Source organism: Halichoerus grypus, chromosome 13 (assembly GCF_964656455.1).
Source record: "Halichoerus grypus chromosome 13, mHalGry1.hap1.1, whole genome shotgun sequence".
Lineage (NCBI taxonomy): Eukaryota > Metazoa > Chordata > Mammalia > Carnivora > Phocidae > Halichoerus > Halichoerus grypus.
In genome coordinates, this window is record NC_135724.1 from 69,835,732 (window position 1) to 69,858,802 (window position 23,071).

The following is a 23,071-nucleotide window of genomic DNA, read 5'->3' on the forward strand; positions in this document are numbered from 1 at the left end:
AGCCCCTAAGCGTATTAAAAGTTACTGCATGTTTATTTATTTTACTTTACCCCAGACCCTGGGGCATGTGCAGGTGGGCTCTACCCGTCACCCAGGTGTTCTCCTGGGACACCTGTGCCGGCTCAGGCCACAGCATAGGCTGTGTGTCTGTCCTTCCTCCTCAAGGACAGGTCTCCCCACAGAGGACTCAATGACTGAGCCACCCAGGCGCCCAGATAAGTGATTTATTTCTGGACCCTCAAATATGTTTAATATACCCTTACGTCTATCTTTAGGCCAGTACCACACTCTTGATTATTGTAGTTTTGTAAGTAAGTTTTAGAGAGTTTTGAAATCTGGAATTGTGAGTTCTTACAGATTTGTTCATCTTCAGGATTCTTCGGATGTTCTGAGTCCCTGTAATTGCACAGAAAATTTAAGATCCTCTTTTCGGAGTGTGCAAACAGGCATTCAGGGGTTCGATAGGGATTGCATTGAATCTGTCCATTGCTAGGGAGAGTATTGCCTTTTTTTTTTTTTTTTTCAAGTAGGCTCCACACCCAACATGGAGCACAAACCCACAGCCCTGAAATCCAGAGTTGTGTGCTTCACCTACCGAGCCATCAAGGTGCTCCACGTATTGGCTTCTTAACAATTTACTTAGTTCTTCATTTTTTGCTAAACTAAATACAATAAAATAATAAAACATTAAGTACTCACCATAGGTTTATCTTCTTTTGTCTTATTACAGGAAAACTATAAAGATAACCATGGGTCCATTACTAAACCTGGTGTGTACATTATTGAAATATGGTACTATGTTCCTAGAAACTGTGAAATGTATTCCTAAATTTGCTAATCTAAAGAATACTGGCATAACAAACAGGTCACAATCATTTACTATACAGCTTTCCCTAGAAACTAAGGTTTCTAAGAGTTAAGAATTCTAATAAATATAATTTAGACTACTAGAAATGATAAAGAAAAAAGCTCTGTGTGCCAGAAAAGTAAGATATGTGTTTTTGGTGAAAAAAGGTATCTGGAATGGGAACACATTTTTTGTTGAGGGAAAAGAAAAATGATTTTGTCCTAAGATAAGGCTGGTTATTTGAAGAAAGAAAATTTAAGTCTAAATTTCAATGTATAAAAGAAAGTTGTAGTTGGTTTTTGGATAGCAACCTGGAAAGGAATTTTATGTGTTGTCAATACTGGTTAAAATTAAGATAAATTTAAATACCAAACTATGTGGATGCAATATTGAAATTCTGTTTTAACTTGGTTAAAAAGTAAACATTTTTCTTGAATTATTGGTCCGCTCTTACAAAAAAAATGGTAAACAAGTTTTTATTCATTTTTAAAATTATGTGCCTAGAAAACATGCGTTCTGTATTTTGCCAAAATATTTCCTATGTTTATCTGGACTTTGATGAATTAAAAATATTTTTTTAATATTTTAAAAAATCCTACATTTTGTTTACAACTCTGTAACTTTCTGTATTTGCCTTTGATTTATGTTTGCGTGGTGTGTCACGGGAATAACCACATTTCATTGTCAACTGCATCGTAATGAACTCTAACTCATCCATAGCCATGGCCACTGTCATGTCTTGTCACGTACAGTTCCCACCTTACTCCGATGTTACTGCAAATGTGTTACATCTTCAAGGATATTCATGGGCAGGACTTCCAAAAATGTAGGTATCCGATACCTTTGAGATAGCAAAACTAAAGAAAAAATTACCAGAACTAAGAGAAAAACTGGATTCAAACAGATCAGAAATTAATAACATGAAACTGAATGGACAGAGGAAGATAATTGTACTTTTTATGAACTCTTGTTTGAAACATTGTTGACTTTTAAAAATGTTTTCTTCCTTCAGATTTAAGGAAGCTTCTCTTAAGCGAACTGATCTATAATGAATTGATGAAATATACCTTTGTGAACAAATGAAACTATTTATCTTTTCTCCATACCTGAGAAAAGCAGGGATTCTACCTCTTCCTCTCCGTGGGGATTTACTTTAAGCGACATTTCTCCTGCCTTTGTTTCCCTCATCAGCAGACTCTGTTACCCGGGCAGCCTGCCCCTGGCACCCAGGAGTTTCTCCTCAATAGGAGAAAACCAAACAGTGTCTTCCTGCTTAGGAGAGGCTGAAGGGGCTGAATTTAAGAGAATTTGGAATATTTTGTAGCCAATGTTCCTTGAGATTAGTTCAGACTACAGTGTAGACCAAACAAAGGAAGGAGCTGACTTGGCCAAGGAGGGGAAGCTGCACAGGGAGACCCGTTGCTGAGGGACAGCAGGTTTTTGTCTCCCTTCCCCACAGGCCGGGAGCACTGTGTGAGCACTGAGACTATCATCCCATGATGCACAGTAATACTCAGCCTCGTCCTCAGCCTGGAGCCCAGTGATGGTCAGGGTGCCTGAGCTGCCAGAACTGGAGCCAGAGAATCGATCTGGGACCCCTGAGGGTCGGTCGTTATTACTATAGATGACGATTCTGGGGGCCTTTCCTGGGAGCTGTTGGAGCCAGGTAACACCATAGCTCCCGATGTTGGAGCTGCTTCCAGTGCAGGAGATGGTGACCCTCTGGCCCAGAGCCCCAGACACGGAGGGCGGCTGAGTCAGCACAGACTGGGCCCAGGACCCTGCAAGGGGGAGAGACACAGAGAGGGTGATGCTGGGGTCTAGAGAGAAACAGAGGGAGGAGGGCCCCACATGTTCTCCCAGGGCCCCTTCCCCTGTCCCTGCATCCAGTCACCTGTGCAGTGAGCGAGGAGGCTGAGGAGGAGAGGGGACCAGGCCATGGTGGAGGTCATCACCGATCCTGCCTTCTGTGGCCCCACAGCTGAGCAGAGCCTCCCCTCATCTCTCCCTCCCCGTCTTCATCCTCTGAGAGAGGGAGGGCCCGGCCATGCAAATGAGACCCCAGCTCTCTGACCCCTCCCTGGTCCTGGGTCAGGTCCCTCTGCCTGTGGATGTCAAGGACATGGGCAGGGGAGGGGCTGTGTGGGGCCAGGGGTGGGGAGGTCCCAGCTGTGAGCCCTGAGCAGAGGGCACAGGCAGGGCCAGGTGGCAGGGCCCAGCTCTGATCACCCCTGACTCCTCAGAAATGGGACCAGAGTGCCCCCTGGTGTCTAGACCCAGACACACCATTGCGTGACATGGTGACCAGGGCCCATCAGACCCATCTCTGCATCGCCCCCCAACTGTTTTGTCCACTGCTCCTTACATTAGGGCCTGACCAGGTGTTCCTATATATCACTTCCCTTAAGTCAGGACTCCTATATGCCCTGCTAAGAGTCTTCAGAATGAGTCTGTTCATGGCTCCCTTCTCTGCTCCTGCGTCAGGACTGGGTGGTGTCTACACAAACTCCTCTTAGAGATCAGGGTCCAGAGTAGTGACGGGTCCCCATAGACACAGGGTCGCTTCTGTGCAGGATGCTGGGACTTTCCTTGTATGTGCTTTCTCCCTGATTTCCAGAGCTCTCCTTCCTCTGAGGTCCCCACAGCACTGAGGAGACAGGGAATGATTCTCTCCAGATTGTGGGTAGAAACCATCTCCTGCATTCCTAGAGGGTTACACACTGAACATCTTTGTCACCTGTCACTGTTTCAAACTGCTTGAAACAACAGTTGTCCACACACTGGCCAGGGATTCCCTCCCCGGCTCTGTCCTCCCAGCACAGACACGAGTCTGCAGGAGCCCTGCCACGTGAGTGTGTGTGGCCCTGATCTCAGAGCACAAAGGGCAAATGTGCTGGAAGTTCTAGGAAGAAAGGAGTGACAGCTGTAGATGCTCTGACAGGGACCTAGTGACAGAGTTTATGTGTCAGTCACCACGAAGCCAACGTCATATTTAAGAAGAATATGTGTTATTTTATACATAATTCCACTCAGTAACATTGAATTAATGGAACAGGAATGCCTTCTTTTCTCAGGAGAATAGGTTTTTATATACTTTTTCTAAAATCACTTATTTTTACCATGTGTCTTGTCTCCCACGTAGGAAAGGTCAACATGGTGCCCAGTTAAACCCCTTGAGGGGCCTGTTCGGATGAACTCAGAACCATCCTGCTGACAAAACTGCCAAACACAGACAGAGCTTCTAGGACAAAGGATTTGGGGTCAGACTACTCTCTGGGTTGGACACAGCTCTAGTCCCTGCAACTGTGTCCAGCACGTTCAGGATGGAAGCCTTATTCATTCAGTGCCCAATGACTACAGGAATGGATTTTACTACCCATAGCCTACTGGACACAGAAATTTCTGTCAAATATCCCAAAGGTGAGGGGGGGAGAAGTGGAGATAAGGGGGAGTGTGTCCCTGAGGTCACATGCCCTGTTGCCCTGAGTTGGGACAGAAGACTTTCCATCAGAGTGCAGCCTGGCTGGAAGTGTTACTGGGGAGTGACTAAAGAGTGACAGCCCAGCCCTGAGAACACAGGGAACATGTGTCACTTGTCCACAAGGGTTTTGAGTTCTGAGGCTGGGTTCCCAGAATCAACATACTGATCAGCCTCAGCCACTGACTGGATCCCACAAATGGACAGGGGTTGAGCTGCCCATGGGGACAAGGACTCCCCCCTGAGATTCCTGAGATTCAGCCTCATCCCAGGACAGCAGGTGTTCAGAGCCCATCCTGGCTGCCCTGGGGAAAGGATCCCAGTCACACTAGATGTCTCCAGTTTTCCTATTGAGGAGGATTTTGCCTTCTGGAAATTGTGACACTGAGGATGGCTGGGTGATCTCAAGATGACCCTGACTTCTGGAAGGACAGAGAAGCCTGGAATCTGCAGAGTCCCAGGCACACTATTCACTCAGAGGGAGGAGAGGGGTGTGTATGTGTTTGTGTGTGTGTGTGTTTGTCTGTATGTATGTGTCCAAAACTGAGGCTACCTGAGCCCTGTCCCTCTTATGACTTTGAAATACCCTGAGAGATGTTTCTCCATGGGGATTCTCTATATATACTTCCAACATTCTGTCCGTGCATTTAGAGGTAATGATCTCAAAGATTTTTACTGGAAAAGGACTTATTTAGGCCAGGAGGGCTCATGTGAGAGCGAACCTGTTCATCATTCACTGAATGAGGAGTCCAGGTCCTGTTGAGTGACAAGAAATCTGTCAATTTTTTACCTCTGCAGACAGAAGACCTACAAATGTGCGGTTTTCAGGTGTCTGGAAGCACAGGGTGGGGGGGAGCATGCAGAGTTCCACACTGAGCGCAGAGTCTGCTTAAGACTCTCCCTCTCCCTCTGCTACTCCCTGCTGTGCCCTCTCTCTCTCTCTCTCAAAAAAAATAAAGAAACCTCTAAAATAAATAAAGAGACTTACTGGGAGTGTTGAGAACAGAAAAATGGGGCCTGGGGTGAGGGCAGGAAGGAGAATGTGGGGAGTTGCATGCAGCTGTATTTTCTGGTCTCTCTCCTGCCTGGAAATGGACACTGGAGACTGGAAACTACAGCAAGGTCATTTCCAGTTTTCTCTGAAACCCTGATGTGGAGACAGAGCTCAGACTGAAGAGCCAGAGGGAGAGACTGACGCCTGAGGGACGCGGGAGCGAGAGGAGAAGAGGAGGAGGATATGGGGAGTGTTGTCAGGGAGAGTCTGTAGGATCCGGTCCAAGTTCCCGTGTAGCTGGTTCAGAGAGAGGAAACTGTGTCTGTGAGCAGGGTTATTGTCAGTGTATCAGCTGTGGATACATCAGTCGTGACACAAGGTCACACTTTATGGAATAAGATGATAGAACGAATTGTGGAGGAATGTTCGCTGGGCAGTATGTTCAGCCGTAGACACAGAATTCATTCCTGTCCATCTTCTCCAGATTGAGTGGGGGTGTGCGGTTGGGCTCGGATATCTCATGTGTCTGTGTCTTCCTCGGATGCCCCCATTTTATGTCACTTTCTGTGCATTACATGACTCTTCCCCTTTCCCTGTTGAAGGATAGATCGTCGTGCAGAAGAGACCACCCCGCTATGTCTCTCCAGGTAAGTTTCTTCCTGAAAAGCGGCTCAGAAACAAGATCCATGGGTCCAGGGGTTTTAGACCCACTTCCTCCTTATCCGAGACGCTGTGAGGAGCGGTAGCTGCTCCCACCGCCGGGAGCTGTAGCCCAGTGATAGTCCGCCTCGGCCTCAGCCTGCAGCCCCGAGATGCGCAGAAGCCCTGCATTGGCCGAGGCGTCTTTGGAGCCCGAGAAGTGGCTGGGGACCCCGGAGCCCTGCTGCTTATCGGAGTCTGAGGACTAGTACAGCAGACCCCGGGGAGGGCTCCCTGGCTGCTGCTGGATCCAGTAGATGTTCGAGCCGCCAACACTGATGTCCCTGCTCAGGTGAAGGTGAGTCTGTCTGTCGTTCCCAGAGATGCAGAGAGGGAGGGCGGCCGGGTCAGCACGGGCTGGGACAGGGAGCCTGCAAACACACACACTCATAGGATATTGGATGGGTTCAATGTAAATTTTCTCTAGACTCGGAAGCAGAGGGGTGATGCAGGCTGTTCCCCGAGGCCTGTCCCTACCTGTGCAGTAAAAGAGCATCCCCAGGAAGACAGGAGTCCAGGCCATGGTGACACAGACCCAGGTTCCCCAGTGGGCTGGCCTGCCCTAGGCCTCCTTTTCTCCTCCAGCCTCTGCCACATGAGGGGCTCCATATGCAAATACAGTCCATCCAGTGAGTCCCTGCCCCTCACTTTCTCTGAGCCCTGGTGCTGAACTCAGTTCACATCACACACTGAGGAGGATGGAGGTTGGCTTCAGCCCTGGGGCCAGCCCTGGGAGGAAGCACCTGCTGAGACCACACACAGGTCCCCTCGGGACACTCTGCCAGACCAGAGGGGACACAGCTGCTGAGTCCCATCAGGGAGCACAGGGCCCAGCCCTCAGGCCCAGACTTCTTTGAATGGTTCTCACTAATGAGCTGCCTTTTTAGCACAAGGCAGTCCCACAGCGCCACCTGCTGGTCCAGGGCACACATGTCACCAGGGTCCGATCCCTGAGTCCAGCTGGGGTCTGCATATCACTGGGTCTGATTTCTAGATATGATGGTCCTTCAGGCCTGCTGATGATATTGCTGAGTCTCACTGTCAGAAAGAGTCCTGGTCTATGGGAATGTAAACACATACATATATTACGTGATATTTAATTAAAGGAACATCTCTTTTGCATGGAGGTCAGAGACCAGGAGGGGGAGCTCTCGTGCCCACCACTCCTGGATTGCAGACCCAGCAGGAGGTCAGACTTTGCAAGTCCACAGGCCTGTAGCTAGTCCCTTCCTACCTCAGGAAGAGGAAGACTTCTTCCTGCCCTGGCAACAGCCCAGCCAATGAGAAATTGTCACAACGCCACCAGTGACAATCCCCCTAATTAGAATTCCCTTTTATTCCCATGGACTTTTTGTCCCTCCCACACCACCCTTTGCTCCATAAAAGAGATTCCTTATCCTTTGTTCCCTGCTCTTGCCTGTGGTTTTGCCATACCTTACCTGTCCTGGATTTCACGTTTTTGCTTTTCTTCAATAAACCCATTATCACTGGGGAAAATGAATGCCACATTTGTATTTAAGGTACAGAAAACAACTGAAGTGGCCAGTGACCCCTGCAGGAGATTCTAGAAAAAGCTGAAGGACCCTTATGTGTAACACCTGATGTCCCACACCAGGGGACAGTGGATCTGGTTTTGTTTGCTTGCTTGTTTGAATGTCCTGCAAGGGTTCTTCAGGGCATCAGTATAGAATGGACATATTCTAGGATATAAAAATGCTCAGTGATATGTTCAAAAGATTACAGTTTGGTAAAATTCACTAGATATGTAATTGTCATAACATCTGTAGATTCAGTTGATTTGGTAATATAGGAAAATTAATAAATTTTATAGACAACACTAGTGAATAACATGAGATTTTTCTCTAAAAATTTAGATATATCTAAGTAAAGTGGGTGTTTTGTGCATATCTGTGTCATATATTTCTTGTTGGGATTTTTCCCCAGGTTTTACCAATTGCAAATAAGCAAATAATATAATAACATCATAAATATGATCAACTTAAATATGATAAAATAATAAAATAAAATAAGATCATTTTCCTACCGTAAATTCTTGTTGATTATGTCCTGCTTCCTAGCAAGATCACTATTTTAAAGTCCTACTGCAGATATTATGACTGCCTCTTTAGACCAGAGTAGAAACTCACATTTGCTCAAACTCCCCTTCATATCCACTTGTATCAACTCAGCAAATGTCCCCAGACTTGTTGCTGGATCTTTTGGAAATGATCTAGGATCTTCAGTAAAGAATGCAAGGTCTTTAGGAAAGAATGCAGTAAATAAACCCCTGTTGCCCTCAGGTCCTCTCTCCTCATAGCATTCACACAGAACTTTCACACAGTCAACCAATGGCTTAAATCCTTCAGTTGTTCCTAACTTCTTTTGCATAAACTATATCACATTAGCCCCACTGAGATGCCCTTTCGTGTGGTGGTCACGCCTAGCTGCACACCCACCTGCGGCCCCTGTCCTGGTCCTCAGTGCCCTGGCCTCATCACTCTTCTGTCCTTGGACCCCCCTGAGCTCCTGCCCTTCCCATGGCCCCCACACCAGCTTCTCTGTCTGTTGGCAGTAGCTGGGCTTCATCCCCTGGTCCGAGTGAGGGCACACATGTTGGCAGATTGGACTATCACGTAATACCAGGACTCACACACATCATGCCTGGTAGGAACAGACACATATGTACTGTGGACGTATCTGATGTTGCACAAAATCATACAGAATGGACACTGCACCCATCCCCCACCACAGCCATCATCAATACGAGTGAGATATTTGATTAGAACAATTTCCAAGCAGCACAGAAGTAATCGGTCGTATATTGCCTTCCTTCATCTGCTTCTCCCTGGAAGAACCATCTCTCCTGTGAACACGGAGCCCACACACCCGTCATTCCTGCATCATGAGGTTTTCTGCCAGGACCTTTGTGGGATTTGGGGCTGAGGAGTTGAGACTGGACTTCCACGGACCACAGAGCTGATTTTGAGCTCGGTATTTAACACATTTGGACAAGTGATCATCTCACAGTCCCTTAGGCAAGTGAGCTGTTAGCAGGAATTCATCCAACTAAATCATATTCTTCAGTTTCTTTGAAATTTGATGTGTCTCCTCTCCTTAGCATTTACTCCACATCTACCTGCTCCCTGTGATTTCTTTACCCAAGACTAAATGTGCATGACAAAAGTTCAGGGATGCTTGCCAGAAGGTAATATATGTTGATGGGATGGGGACTATTGAAGTGAATTCCTAGGTGAGGAGGTTGCCAAAGTCCATCCCTCCTCCCCCAGATGTGTGGGTCTGGCCCACCTCTCAGCTCCCCATGTGAGGAAAGAACTGAATGAGGACACTCAGGAAGACACATGGATCTTCAACTAGAACAATGGTTCCCTAGGGATGAGGCATCATCTCCATATGGGGTAGTTGTCTATGACCATACATCTATTCCACATATATGTCCCATCTCTGCTTCTGGTCAAGGACAAAGGTAGGTATGAGAAGGGCTAGGTGGAAACAGAAATAAGGAACAGATTCTCAGAAGGTTTATAGAAGAATGTGGTCCAGGGAAGGGCTGTGCCTCGTGCAGTTGACAAATGGGGAGAGAGGTCCCTCAAGGAATTCCAGGTGAAGGTAGGATTCTCCCCACCTCCTCTGGGAAGGACAGTGTAATAGAGTGGGGGAGGGAACTGGTGAATTACTCTTTGGGGCAGGATATCGGAGTTTTAGGATTGCCTTGGCGCAGGGAGAAAGTGAAACAAGGAAGAGTAGGAGAAGTGAAGAGCATCTAATGCAGACAGAAAGGACACCCTGTGTTGAATTCGTTGCCAGTTCCCAGCACAGAGCCCCTGCCCCTCCAGAGGGGAGCTGTCTGAGGAAACTGCGGGATGTGTCGGAATGACTGACTGAGGGCATGAGGAAGCTGGACAGGCACAGAGAACTTGCAGGATTGATCCAGTCACTAGGACACCTGGGTGGCTCAGTCAGTTAAACGTCTGCTTTCTCTTCAGGTCATGATCCCAGGGTTCTGGGATCAAGCCCTCTGCCCCTGCCGCTGATCATGCTTCTCTCTCTCTCACACTCTTTCTCTCTCTCTTTCAAATAAATAAATAAAATCTCTTTTAGATAAAGAATAAATAGAGAATATTATAAGGAACTATTCCACAAAAAGGCATGAGATGAGATTAGCTTCACAAGAAAAAATAACAAACTTTCAGAGAGCAGAAAATTTTATTTGTTTGCTTCATATATATGTTATTGAAAAGCACTGAAAAACAATGGAAAATATAAATTCATTTTTTTTTTACACTTTTAAGTAGGATCCATGCCCAATGGGGGCTTGAACTCACGACTCTGAGACCTAGAGCTGCATGCTCAACTGACTAAGCCAGCGAGGTGCCCCCAGAAAAGTTAAATTCTTATAGAAAGAAAATGTAATACTGATACAGACATCTGAAATATATTATAAGGGAAAGGAAATTTGCAGATCAGTATTAAGACATATTTTACGAATGATCTAAATACCATATCAACAGTGTGACTCCGATCTCACATCCATATGTTCATACACCATGACCGTATGTGATTTACTGCAGGCATACAAGTTGAATTCCACAGTAAAACGTTATTTTATATAAGATATCCTATTAATAAAGCAATAGATGAAAATCACATTATCTCACTAGAACTTGACAGACTCTTTGAGCAAATGGAAAGCAAAGTCCTAACAAAAACTACGTAAAATAGAAACAGACAGACACATTTGACCCATGGTAACACACTCTCTCCCACACACCTAGAACTCAGTCCCCCAGACAGGAAGTTAGCTACTGTGGTGAGGGGGGAGGACCTTTCTGCAAGATCAGGAACAGGCATAAGTGGCCTTAACTCCATGATTATTCAATGTCTTTCTGCAAGTAATAGACAATGAAAGTGAACAAGAATAATCTCTGGTTGGCTCTCAGCATTGATGGGAATAAAAAGGGAGTCATCCTAAAAGACCCAAATATATGATTCCTCAATACTCCCCTGTTGGTGCAGCAGGGACAGAAGAAATCAGCCCAATGAGCAGAAAGAACAGACATTCCTATGGAAGACTAATAGGATTACATGGGTCTGGAAACTTGTAGAAATAGGTAAATGATCAAGAATGGAGACCCCAGATTCCTCACAGTTCAGGGGGGAGATGAGCACCCTGGACCTGCCACCCCCAGTCCATGAATCTTAGTGTAGAGACCCTGTGTCTCAACCTGATGGGGGAGATGACCTTTCTGTGTCCTTGGGAGACCCTTTGTCTAGGGAGAGGCTGCTGTGAGTGAAGGTGGGGACAGGAGGAAAGGAGGAGCCCTCACCCCCAGCACACGCCCTTGCATGGACTTGGCCCCATGATGGCGGCAGCAGGAGCACCAGAAGCGGAAGGCACAGGAAGAGCCTGAGCAGCCGCTGGGCCTCCCCCTCCTGGCTGATGAGACAGGGGCTCTGGTCCCAATTTCCACAGGCCTGGAGTCTGTGTGAGCCCTGAGATGCTGTCCCAGGAGGGGCAGTGAGGAGCAGACTGTCCTCAGACCTCAGCCCAGTGATGGTCAGGGAGCCAGAGCTGTAAGACATGGAAGCAAAGAAAGGATCAGGGTCCCCAGAGGGACTCACATCATAACAGTTGTGGATTTGGGACCCCATACATGGGAGCTGTTGGTACTGGACACATATAGGACACTCCCGACATGTCGGGACTCGCACGCAGCTAGACTGTGTTTTGCTGGTTCTTCCCCAGCTCATGATGGACTCTGTCCACCGGCCATCCTGCCATGGTACCCAGAAATTTTTGCTCAATTTGAGAAAATGACAAAATCTGTGGATGCCAAGGACAGGGTTCAGGAACAAATTTAAAAGAATTTGAAATGAACCCACTCCACCCACTGTTCCCAAGCCACCCCACCTCTAACCTCTCCTTCCCACTCCCATTCTCAGTCCCTGCTTCCCCCAGGACATGAGGACTCTTACTTTCCTCCCTATCAACCCCTTGCCCAGAACTCCTCGTCTGACTGGGACAGAGTCCACAACCCCTGCCACATCCCACCTACATGCTCCCTCCTGTTCCTTCATTGTCTGTGCAGAACGGGGATGCCATTATGACACATGAGATTCTGGAGTTCCCTGTGAACCCCTCCAATGCTCCCACTCCACCCCACCAACTTCACCCCTCCTCATGATCCTGAGACACAACTTTCCATGACAACATGTTTAGCTTGTGTCCTCTCTCTTCCCCCACACACTGTCAGGTCCCTGAGCCTGCAGACCCTTCCTGTCATGTCCACGTATGTCCTACATCGCTAGACTAACGTGGTAGGTGCTCAGTAAGTGGTATGAACGCACACTCACTGGACAGTGCTCTATCCTCCATCAGACACAGGTGGACTCCCTGTCTCTGGTTCTGTCCTGACCTGTCACCGTGATATGGGATTGTCAAGCCCAGTGGTCAAGAAAGAATTCTTGAGACATTTAAAGTTGAAAAAAGATGATTTTACTATAGCCCGGGGACAGGACCCATGGGCAGAAAGCTCACTGGCATTGTGAGGAGTGACTGATTATATACTTTTTAATTAGTGGAGGTGAGGGATAGTGTAAATCTCTAAGGAATTTGGAAGCAAGGCTTTCAGGAATCGAGGGGCTAGCTGCTATGAAGACGAGGTTACTTCAGTCTTTAATAAAACACACACAGGAAGGCGCTAAGGCAGCCATGAGGTCCTTGAGGAAGGTCATACTCTGCATGGGTCAGGTATCTACCAAGGGCTGCAGCTGTAGGAGATTTACTTTAAGCGACATTTCTCCTGCCTTTGTTTCCCTCATCAGCAGACTCTGTTACCCGGGCAGCCTGCCCCTGGCACCCAGGAGTTTCTCCTCAATAGGAGAAAACCAAACAATGTCTTCCTGCTTAGGAGAGGCTGGAGGGGCTGAATTTAAGAGAATTTGGAATACTTTATAGCCAATGTTCCTTGAGATTAGTTCAGACTACAGATTAGACCAAACAAAGGAAGGAGCTGACTTGACCATGGAGGGGGAGCTGCACAGGGAGACCTGTTGCTGAGGGACAGCAGGGTTTTTTTTTTGTTTTGTTTGTTTTTAAAAATTTTATTTATTTATTTGACAGAGACACAGCGAGAGAGGGAACACAAGCAGGGGGAGTGGAGAGGGAGAAGCAGGCTTCCCGCCAAGCAGAGAGCCCGATCCGGGGCTCGATCCCAGGACCTGGCATCATGACCTGAGCCGAAGGCAGACACTTAATGACTGAGCCACCCAGGCGCCCCGGACAGCAGGTTTTTGTCTCACTTCCCCGCAGGCCGGGAGCACTGTGTGAGCACTAAGACTGCTGTCCCCTGCTGAGCAGTAATACTCAGCCTCGTCCTCAGCCTGGAGCCCAGTGATGTTCAGGGTGCCTGAGCTGCCAGACTTGGAGCCAGAGAATCGTTCAGAGACCCCTGAGGGTCTGCTATTATCCCAATAGATAACGGTTTTAGGGGCTTTTCCTGGGAGTTGTTGGTACCAGCTCACATAACCTTGCCCGATGTTGGAGCTGCTTCCAGTGCAGGAGATGGTGACCATCTGGCCCAGAGCCCCAGACACGGAGGGCGGCTGAGTCAGCACAGACTGGGCCCAGGACCCTGCAAGGGGGAGAGACACAGACAGGGTGATGCTGGGGTCTAGACACAAGAAGAAGAAGCAGGGCCCCACAAGTCCTCCCAGGGCCACTTCCCTGTCCCTGCATCCAGTCACCTGTGCAGTGAGCGAGGAGGCTGAGGAGAAGAGGGGACCAGGCCATGGTGGAGGTCATCACCGATCCTGCCTTCTGTGACCCCACAGCTGTACGGAGCCCCCCTCATCTCTCCCTTCCCTTCTTCATCTTCTGAGAGTGGGAGGGCCTATTCATGCAAATGAGACCCCAACTCACTGACCCCTCACAGGCCCTGGGTCAGGTCCTCTGCTTCAGCATGTTAGGGGGTTAGGCAGGGGAGGGGCCGTGTGTGCCCAGGGGTGGGGAGGTCCCAGCTGTGAGCCCTGAGCAGAGGGCACAGGCAGGGCCAGGTGGCAGGGCCCAGCTCTGATCACCCCTGACTCCTCAGAAATGGGACCAGAGTGCCCCCTGGTGTCCAGACCCAGACACACCATGGTGTGACTTGGTGACCAGGGCCCACCAGACACATGTCCACACACCCCCAAACTGTTTTGACCACTGTTCCCTGCATTAGGGCCTGACCAGGAGTCCTTATATGTCACCTCCCCTTAAGTGAGATTCACTATATGCCTTAGTAAGACTCTTCAGAGTGAATCTGTCCATGGTTCCCTTTTCTGTTCCTGGGTCAGGACTGAGATGGTATCTCTACACTAACTCTTCTACATCAGGATCCAGAGCAGTGATAGGTCCCCATGGACACAGGACCCCTTCTGTGCAGGATGCTGGGAATTTCCTCTTATGTGCCTTCTCCCTGATTTCCAGAGCTCTCCTTCTTCTGAGGCCGCCACAGCACTGAGGAGATGGGGAGCTCTTCACTCCAGGTTGTGGGTAGAAGCTGTCACGTGTATTCCTAGAGGGTTACACACGGAGCATCTTTGTCACCCGTCACTCTTTCTCCCTGCTTGAAACAACAGGCCTCCACACACTGGACAGGGATTCCCTCCTCAGCTCTGTCCTTCCAGCACAGACACGAGTCTGCAGGAGCCCTGCCACGTGAGTGTGTGCGGCCCTGACCTCAGAGCTCAAAGGGCAAATCTGCTGGAAATTCTGGGAAGAAAAGAGTGGCAGCTGCAGATGTTCTGACAGGGACCTAGTGACAGAGTTTATGTGTCAGTCCCCACGGAGCCAACCTCATACTTAAGATGAACTTGTTATTTTATACATAATTCCATTCAGTAAGATTGATTTAAACTCAATGACAATGTCAGTATGAAGATGCAGGTACAATCAGGAGTGGACTTTCCTCAGATCTGTGCTTAGTGCGGAGAGAATCTGGGTGGAAAGAGTAGTTAAACACATGGATGGGAAAGAGTGGAACAGGAATGGATTCTGTTCTCAGGAGAATAGGGGTTTATATTCTTTTTCTCAAATCACTTATTTGTACCATGTGTCTGGTCTCCCAGGTAGGAAAGGTCAACGTGGTGACCAGTGAAACCCCTTGAGGGGCCTGTTCCTATGAACTCAGAACCATCCTGCTGACAAAATTACCAAACAGAGACAGAGGTTCCAGGACAGAGGGATTTGGGGTCAGACCACTCTCTGGGGCGAGCACAGCTCTAGTCCCTGCAACTGTGTCCAGCATGTTCAGGATGGAACCTTTATTCATTCAGCCACCCATGACTACAGGAATGGATATCTACCACCCAAGGCCAACTGGACCCAGAAGTTTCTGTCAAGGGTCCCACATGTGAGTGGTGGCAAGGTGGAGATAAGGGGGAAGGTGTCCCTGAGGTCACAGGCCCTGTGGCCCTGGGTTGGGACAGAAGACTTTCCATCAGAGTGCAGCCTGGCTGTGGGTGTAACTGGGGTGACTGTGGGAGTGACAGCCTGGGGCTGAGAGCACAGGGAGGGTGTGTCTCATGTCCCCCATGGACCTTGAGCTCTAAGGGAGCAGCACTGAGGCTGGGGTCCCAGAATCAGGGTACCGATCAGCCTCAGGCTCTGAATGGAGCTCAGAGTTGGAGTGGGTTGAGCTGCCCATGTGGACAGAGAGTCCCCCTGGGATTCCTGAGCATCAGCCTCATCCCAGGACAGCAGGTGTTCAGAGCCCATCCTGGCTGCCCTGGTGACAGGACCCCAGTCACACTAGATGTCTCCAGTTTTCCTATTGAGGAGGATTCTGCCTTCTGGAAATTGTGACACTGAGGATGGCTAGGTGAGCACAGGTTGACCCTGACTTCTGGAGGGACAGAGAAGCCTGGAATCTGCAGAGTCCCAGACACACAGTCTACCCTATGACCCCTTTTTGGTCATTTTTATTGGTCATTTCTCCACGCGCTCACATCCCGGCCTCGCCTAGAGGAACAAGAGATGCCGAAACATCGACAGTGCTCGTCTCAGGACGATGTGGCTATGCGACATTTTAATTTTTTTTCTTTTTGGTTATCTGTATTTTCTATGTGTTTTACAATGAACATTGTATCTTGTACCAAGTATGAAAAAAGATAATCAGCTTAAAAAGTATACCTCTTGGGTTTTTTTTTTTAATTTTATTATGTTATGTTAGTCACCATACAATACGAAAACAATGGATCGTGGATCACCACATCAAAAACCAATCATGTATTGTATGGTGACTAATTTTTTTTTTAAAGATCTTATTTATTTATTTGACAGAGAGACACAGCGACAGAGGGAACACAAGCAGGGGGAGTGGGAGAGGGAGAAGCTGGCTTCCTGCGGAGCAGGGAGCCTGATGCGGGGCTCGATCCCAGGACCCTGGAATCATGACCTGAGCCGAAGGCAGACGCTTAATGACTGAGCCCTCCAGGCGCCCCTACTTCTTGTTTTGAAAAAAAAAAAAACAACCAACACTACGGAGATGAGCACTTCATCAAGTGAGGCGTTCCTGGGTCATGTGTGTATACAGCACGCCCTGGCGGGGGCGGGGGGGGGCGCTGCCACTGCAGGTCCCAGGGTTGTGGCGACCCCAGGGCTCTGTGAGTCAGGCAGCCGGAGTTAAGCCCCCTTGAGTGTGAAATGGGATGAGGGTGTGCCCACCTCACAGGATCAAAGGCATGGAGGTGCAATTTCTGGCACAAGGTAGGTGCTCAACCAAGTCTGCTTCTTTCTCCATCAGCGGCTCCCAGAGTCAGAGCCTGCAGCTGGTCAGCTTCCTCATGCCTGCTGAAGGAAAAGGATTGGCTTTGCCCAAACTGGGCCCATCCAGGTCCATCCACAGCTGCTGGTCCCTGGTGCTGTTGGCAGCCGCCGCTTAACCAGCTCTGGCTTGGAATCGCTGCCGCCCCTGGAATTTTCCCGTGCTCCCCAGAAAGACCCTGGCTTCTCATCAACACTACCTCTTGACCCTCTTCTCCATATAACCTGCGTCCCCTCTGCCCAGATTGGGTCCCTTCTGCATAAAGAAGGGCTTTCAGTCTTCCTGGGGTTGCTCACTTTTAATAACAATGACAGTAGTGTCTGCCATTTATTGACCCTGCATGGGCCTGGGCTTACATCCTCTCTCTCTCAGCCGCAGCTCTGCAGGGCGTGTGGTAGTGTTCCCATTCCACAGGTGAAGCTCAGAGAGGTGAAGGAACCCCTGCCAGGTCACACAGCTGGTGAGTGGCAGCCCTGTGTGGCTCCCAAGTTTCTCCCCCGTACCACACTGCCTGCTTAGTTAGCTGTCTCCATCCCGGCTTCTACTTCAAAAGGCAGACATTCTCCCACGTGACTCTAATGTGCAGCCAAGTTGGATAACCATTGTGTTTTTTCAAAAGATTTTATTTGTTTGAGGGCGCCTGAGTGGCTCAGTTGGTTAAGCGTCTGCCTTTGGCTCAGGTCACGATCCCCCGGTCCTGGGATCGAGCCCTGCATCGGGCTCCCTGCTCGGCGGGGAGTCTGCTTCTCCCTCTCCCTCTGCTCCTCCCCGCTGCTCATGCTCTCTCTCTTTCTCTCTCTCTCTCTCCCAAATAAATAAAATTTTATTTTAAATTTAAATTATAATAAATTTTATTATAAAATTTTATTTATTTGGGAGAGAGAGGGAGAGAGCACAAGCGAGGGGAGGGGCAAATCTGCTCAGATGTGTCTCTAGGTGTACTGCCTACTTGTTCAACACCCTCTTCAATCTGGGCTTCACTCCCTGTGATTGAAATGCTGACCTCTCAGACCTTCTTTAGTTTGCAAACTGTGCTCTGCCTGTTTCCAGCCTGTGCAGAGTTCCCATAGCCACTCAGATATTATAGATTATGAGACAATTACTTTGTATCAGTTGTAAGAAATGAGGTTTTTGTCTCTCATTGGACATTAAGATCATTTCATAAATGTAGGTTTTGAGATTTAACAGCATAAAGCCCATCACTGAGAGTGATGAAGGAAATGTTCTACAAGTCAATATATAGTTGACAGGAGAGCGTATTCACATTCGATCTCTTTTTTTAATTTAACACAGAACCTTGGGTTACTACCCTTGCTTTCCAAAATTGTTATCCAATTTACTTATGTGTTCTTTTCTACTTTGGCAACTACATATAGTTCCTGGTTGGGTTTGTTGTTGTTGTTGTTTGCCTTTTATAAATACAGGAAAAAGAATAATGTCTTAAATAAAATAAATCAAGGAAAGGCCTAAGGCATTTGAGAGAGTTTTTTTCAGTAGCATGAAGGAAAATGGTTGGCAGCAGGAACTATTTCTCCGACAGAGAGGCTCGGGGCCCTTCTGAAGCTTCCTTCTTATCCAGAACAGCTCCACTATGCCTCGCCATTAGCCTCCCTGCAGCACTCAACATTTAAAAGTTCATCTTCATTTCTTCTTTCCAGCATGCAGCTTCAGCTGGAGAAAGTAATTTGATTTTCTTATCACCCATTCTTTCATTCGTTCACTCAATCAACAACAGAATGTGCTCGGTTTTAGGAATGAGAAAAGAGTAAGAGATGGTTCCTTCAAGCACTTAAGGAGCTTATAAACTAGTGATAGAGGAAGATGCACGAACAAATCAATAAAGAATTAATAGTGCTGTGACTTCATTTGCATTATTTGAATCTTTATGAATATATTACTATACTACACCCTGCTTAAAGTTGAAATAGACATTTAAGACAGGACATTTAATAAATTCACCATAGAGCGTAAGTTAGACTGGAAGTATTTGCATTCTCAAAGAAGCTTATTAATGCAAATGAACCTCTAGTTGTTTAGTTGCTTATAAAATTTTTAGAGGTATGTATATTCCTTGTTCTAACAGGTTAGTAACTTGGGGAGGAGGGTGCTGCAGGTTAAGGTCCTACCTCCGTGTCAGGTCCATCTTGTCGGCTCTTCAGGTCATATTCTCAAACGAGCTACAGGATGGGACAACAAAAACAATTTCTTTCCTTTGATCACCTACATAATTTGCTCCTGGAGGGCTTCCTTAGTGGCTTTCATCATCACTCTCACCACCAGAGGTCAGGGAAATCTTCCAATTCAATCAGGAGCCCTGCAAATGATGCAGAAAAGTACTGTAGCTTAAAAATAATGAACACCATTTATTCAGGGCTTACTATGAGCTCATTGCTTACAATCCTTTTTAATCTTTTAAATCTTCACAGCCAGTCTCTGAAATAGGTATTGATCAATCTCAGGTGTATCCAAAATAAGCCTCTGTGGCAGGTGGTGATATTTTTCAGTCTCTCTCTTATGTCTTTCGGTTCGTCTTGGCACCAAACATAAAGCAGTTCAACATCAGGCCCTTGCCCTAAATAGCTCCCAGTGCCAAGAATTGGCAAATTATTACTTTGGTTTCAGTGGATGGTCAAAAAGGATCATCAAGGTAAACTTTATAGATTTTCTTTGGCTAATCAGACTCATTTCAACATTGAAATCCTGGACTTCAGAGAGGAGAGAACTGGGTGTGGGGAGAAGATGTGAGAGGCTTCTAAGTGGAGGGACCTGAGCATCAGCCTGCCACCTAGAATTAATAATACTTTCAGTGACTTGGGTAGTGATGTCCATAATTTTCGCCAGTATTTGTAGGGTATAGAGTAAAAAAAACTAGTTGTCTGTATTTAATAATTCATTTGCAAGTCTTACTTGATTTTGAAGCTATAGGACCTCAACTGTTTGCTGGGTTTACTGGAGTTTAGTTTTTATTTCTAATAACAAAACATCTTGAAGTCTATGTTGAGATCCTAGGGAGGACCTTTAATTTAAAATCCTAACAGCTTCAGGATCTTTCTGACCTCGAAGAAAGAGAAAATGAAGATGCTCTGGTACCACTTCAGAAGCAGAGCCTGAAATTCTTCTGTGCTTTAGAGGTGGTGTTGCCATCCTATGAGTGCAGGAGTCCTGGAGTTGGCATGGCTGAGGAGCCTTTGGAGAAGCTGGAAGAAGGTCTGTTTATGGTGGGGGTGGGGCTGGAGTGGAGTGGAGGTAGAATCTCTCTTTCTTTCTGAAACTCATCTTTTCAGATATATCATCAAGCCCTCCCCTTGCTAAGCTACTAAAACCCTGGGCAGAGCTTTTCTACCATACAACACAGGTTTTTATCATACACAATACCTAAAAGAACTTAGCTTTACAATTCTAAAACTGACTTTCTGCCAAGAAGTTTAGGAAGAGGGAAGTAATGTTTTTCCCATTTTTGGTTAAGAATCTGCCTTGTGCTAAAAAAAGAAGAAGAAGAAGAAGAAGAAGAAGAAGAATCTGCCTTGTGCTAAAATAGTGTCTAAAATAGTAGACACTTGCCTTGTTTCTGATATGAAGTATCAGCCATAGTCCAGTGGTCTCTATTCCAGGTTTGAACTTACATTGACCCCTACCTAATGTCTTACTGTTTAATCATACTATGATTGAACATTTTTGCTTCCACAGTTTTAACTTCCTATGTCATTATTCCTTAGTTCCTATCTCTGAGATCATAAAGTTTTTTTAAGCACATGGTTGATAACTTCATATATATTTTTTCACAGATAGTTATGATAGTGGTGCCTGAGTGGCTTAGTCGGTTAAGCGTCTGCCTTCAGCTCAGGTCATGATCCCAGGGTCCTGGGATGAAGCCCTATGTCGGACTGCCTTGCTCAGTGGGGAGTCTGCTTCTCCCTCTCCCTCTGCCCCTCCCCCCTGCTCGTGTTCTCTCTCTCAAATAAATAAATAAAATCTTAAAAAAAAACTAGTTATGATAAAAACTGAAGTGTGAGATGAGAAAACTTCTGAGAAAATGCTTTTATTTTCTGCTTTTAGAAATCAAAAGAATGTCTATGGGGCACCTGAGTGGCTCAGTTGGTTAAGGTCTGCCTTCGGCTCAGGTCATGATCCCAGGGTCGTGGGATTGAGCCCCTCATCAGGCTCCCTACTCAGCAGGTTGCTTGCTTCTCCCTCACCCTCTCCGGTTCCCCCTGCTTGTGCACTCTCTCTCTCAGATAAATAAATAAAATATCTTTTAAAAATCAAAAGAATGTCTAATTACTAGGTGCTATCCCAGTTATATACAGCAAGTTTTAGAACAAGAAAAATTTTGATATGCTACTTGTTAACTTTATTTCAGAAAGTGGTAAAATAGCTGTGGAATATAGACCCTGTGAAGAGATTACAGATGCCAGAACCGAAGAGGAGCTACAGGATTTAATTCAAGTATGTGGAGATTAGAGCTCGAGGATTCCACAGCCAGTGTAGCCATAATTTAAAGCAACCGGCAGGATTTGGAAGACTTGGGCACATACAGTTAGCTCTGTCATCCTTTGGGAAATGTAAAACTCTGAAACGGCTTTTGAGTGCAGAGAATTTCTGGGGCTTTTCCTGAAGTCCTGGCCCTTGGCTCTGACCCCTTATTTAAAATTTGGAGAGCAAATTGCATCAGAATACTCCTACTGTTGTGGCCATAGGAGAGGACACAGCCTTTTAGAGCTCCCCTCAAACAGAATCTCAAGGATTTGGGAACAGAGTAACTCTGGCCTTCAGTGAGATTATGCTACAGTGCTTGAAAACCATTATGCCTTTCAAATAAGGTGTATTACCCAGATGTCAGCATCTCATACATATCTTGTATGAAATATTTTGCTGAAGAACTTTTCTGTAAATCACTTATATCAATGCCCTGAATTAGGGATTAAGTTGCCGAAGTAATTTCTAAAAGAAGATATTAATATACTGCATATAGAATGTTTAAAAAAAAAAAGGAGAAAAGGATGTGTTTCATGTCATTGAAAACTTAATTTGGGGCTAGATTTCTGATTATTTAACTCACTCCAAAATTGCAAAGTTTGTTTGTTTTGAAGGGAAGAGTGGAGAAAGGAAAGATGGTTACTTTCTGAAAAAGTATTTGAAGGTTTTTTTTTTGTGCAAAATAATTATTTTAATTCAATTTAAATCAAGCCATTCAAGGAAACTTCAGACTTATCCAAGTTTACACTTTAAGAAGTCTAGCTTCCTGTGAAATGTGAAAGAGATTCCGTATTGATGCTAAAGATTTCAGAAACCTGATTGTAACAACAGATCCATTCCTAAATAAGGCCAGTCTTGGAATCCGTTCCATTTAAAAACCATTGCTATGTGCTACACGCTGGGAATAAGATAAAACCCTTCTCTCTTACGGTTTGCGTGCTAGAGCTTGTGCCAGACCATAAACAAGGACTCAAATAAAACAGATTGTAAAAAGGGCTGTGAAGGATGTAAACTGGGTGCTAGTTACAGTATTTCAAGAAAATTGTTTAACATGCTAACTTGAACATCCTAAGTGCCTTCTCCATGTGCACACACAGGGTCAGACCTCTCAAAAGTGGTGGTGTTACTTTTTCTAGACTGACGGCTGTGTTGAATCCAGGTGGGATGGGGGAAGTTTTCCCATGCCAGTGTAAATAGAGGGCTATTCTCTTGGTTTCAGACCCTCATTCCCAGAATGAAATGCTCACCTGCCCCCTCAAGCTCCACCCCAAAACCCCTCCTACAGAAATTTTGGAGCCATCACTGATTCAATGGTAGGTAGCCTCCTAACAGAGTGGCGACTTAATACTCAGACATGCGTATTGAGAATTGAGAGGAAATGGCAACATTTTAGAATAACTAACTGTAAAATGTGTTCCCTTCCCCACTGCCCTGACGGGTGCTTATTCTGCAGGTCAGCTACTTTTCTTGGAAGCAGGATGGCCGAGGGGAGGAAGAATGTCTCTCGGATTTAAGCTTTGAAGAGGCCGAGTTCAAACCGCCAGAATCGGACTAGCATTTTTTAATTTCCCGGGATGCCGGGTCCTGTGGCGTCCTTGGGAAACTGCACCCTGCCCCCTTCCACCCCAGAGCTGCTGGAGTCCGGGGCCATCCTGCCTCGCTGTGAGCCCCAGGAGGTGGTTGTGCCCTTTGTAGGGGGAAGGGAGGCTTGGGCCCCGGTGATTCTGGAAAAAGGGCTCGCTCCGAGGGGCGCG

The 23,071-nt window shown here is 46.7% G+C and overlaps 2 protein-coding genes across 2 annotated transcripts in view; both read left to right on the plus strand.

Annotated features, from left to right (window-relative positions):
* LOC144379745 (uncharacterized) overlaps positions 1-23,071 on the plus strand; it is a 164,203-nt gene that overhangs the window by 107,521 nt on the left and 33,611 nt on the right.
* LOC144379868 (RAD52 motif-containing protein 1-like) lies at positions 545-23,063 on the plus strand. Its single transcript, XM_078060477.1, has 7 exons — positions 545-616; positions 731-792; positions 1,600-1,673; positions 19,346-19,488; positions 19,880-20,048; positions 21,202-21,287; positions 22,771-23,063. Exons 1-7 carry the CDS (start codon positions 545-547, stop codon positions 22,870-22,872), a joined length of 708 nt encoding a protein of 235 aa, XP_077916603.1. The 3' UTR covers positions 22,873-23,063.

What these genes read in the sequence shown, in the direction of transcription:
- LOC144379868 (XM_078060477.1), top strand. Translation starts at nt 545, where the DNA reads ATGGAGCACAAACCCACAGCCCTGAAATCCAGAGTTGTGTGCTTCACC. An exon ending in TGGGCAGGACTTCCAAAAAT is followed by an intron (nt 1,674 to 19,345) that starts GTAGGTATCCGA and finishes GATATTTTTCAG; the next exon opens with TCTCTCTCTTATGTCTTTCG. An exon ending in TTTGGAGAAGCTGGAAGAAG is followed by an intron (nt 20,049 to 21,201) that starts GTCTGTTTATGG and finishes ACTTTATTTCAG; the next exon opens with AAAGTGGTAAAATAGCTGTG.